The sequence below is a fragment of the Numida meleagris genome, unplaced genomic scaffold, assembly GCF_002078875.1.
Source record: "Numida meleagris isolate 19003 breed g44 Domestic line unplaced genomic scaffold, NumMel1.0 unplaced_Scaffold453, whole genome shotgun sequence".
Classification (NCBI taxonomy): domain Eukaryota; kingdom Metazoa; phylum Chordata; class Aves; order Galliformes; family Numididae; genus Numida; species Numida meleagris.
The window spans coordinates 109-1,555 of record NW_018364669.1 but is presented as its reverse complement, the minus strand read 5'-3'; the positions used below and the strand labels follow the sequence as shown (position 1 = coordinate 1,555).

The window sequence follows — 1,447 nt, the reverse complement described above, 5'->3', positions numbered from 1 at the left end:
CGGCACGTGGCGGCGGCGCTGGAAGGGGCCGGGGTGCGCTACTGGCTGGAGGGCGGCTCGCTGCTGGGCGCCGTGCGCCTGCGGGACGTCATCCCCTGGGACTACGACGTGGACATGGGCATCTACCGCGAGGACGCGGCCAAGTGCCGCTGGCTGCGGGAGGCGGAGCGGGGCGGCCCCGTGGAGGACGAGCAGGGCTTCGTGTGGGAGCGGGCGGCCGAGGGGGGGTTCTACCGCGTGCACTACAGCCGCAGCAACCGGCTGCACGTCGACCTGTGGCCCTTCTACCCCCGCGCCGGGGTGATGACCAAGGAGACGTGGCTGGGCCACCCGCAGGACGTCGAGTTCCCCGAGCGCTTCCTGCTCCCCACCGTGCCGCTGCCCTTCGCCGGCTTCACCGCCATGGGGCCCAACAACGCCCGCGAGTTCCTGGAGCTCAAGTTCGGGCCGGGGGCCGTGGAGGAACCCGAGTACCCCAACCCCAGCGTCCTCAGCCTGCGCCGGGGGCAGGAGCCCCAATAAATCCCGGTGACGGCCCCGCCTGCCTCCGTCCGCTTCTGCGAACCCCGGGGCCGCCCCATCGGGACCCGGTGCCCCTATGGGATCTCCAGCCACTTTTGGGGTCCTTCAGACCACTCCAAGAGTCCCCAGTGCCCCTATGGGGTCTCCAGCCACTTTTGGGGTCCCTTAGACCACCCCAAGAGGTCCCCACTGACCTCAGTGGGGTCTCCATCCACTTTTGGGGTCCCTCGAGCTATCCCATCAGGACCCAGTGACCCCCATGGGGTCTCCAGCCACTTTTGGGGGGCCCTTAGACCACCCCAAGAGGTCCCCACTGACCCCAATGGGCTCTCCAGCCACTTTTGGGGTCCCCTGGGCCATCCCATCAGGTCCCAGTGACCCCACGGGGTCTCCAGCCACTTTTGGGGTTCCTCTGGCCGTTCCAAGAGTCTCCAGTGCCCCTGTGGGGTCTCCCGCCACTTTTGGGGTCCCTTAGACCACCCCAAAGGTCCCCACTGACCTCAGTGGGGTCTCCATCCACTCTTGGGGTCCCTCGGGCCATCCCATCAGGTCCCATAGACCCCACGGGGTCTCTGTTGAATTTTGGGGGTCCCTTAGACCATTCCAAGAGTCCCCAGTGTCCCCCATGTGGTCTCCATCCATTTCTGCGGTCCCCTGGGCCATCCCATCAGGACCCATTGACCCCCATGGGGTCTCCAGCCACTTTTGGGGGTCCCTTAGGCCACCCCAAGAGGTCCCCACTGACCCCCATGGGGTCTCCAGCCACTTTTGGGGTCCCTCAGACCACTCCAAGCATCCCCAGTGCCCCTATGGGGTCTCCATCCACTACTGGGGTCCCCATGGCCATTCCAAGGGTCCCCAATGACCCCATGGGGTCTCCAGCCACTTTTGGGGTCCTTTAGGTCACCCCATCAGGTCCCAGTGA

The 1,447-nt window shown here is 66.4% G+C and overlaps 1 protein-coding gene across 1 annotated transcript; it reads left to right on the top strand.

The window, feature by feature from the left end:
• On the top strand, positions 1-539 carry FKRP (fukutin related protein; the record flags this gene model as incomplete). The annotated part of the gene is given in 1 exon segment (XM_021383630.1): positions 1-539. A coding segment is annotated over 1 exon segment (522 nt), but the record flags the coding sequence as incomplete, so codon positions are not given.
• Between the last annotated feature and the right edge of the window lie 908 nt (positions 540-1,447).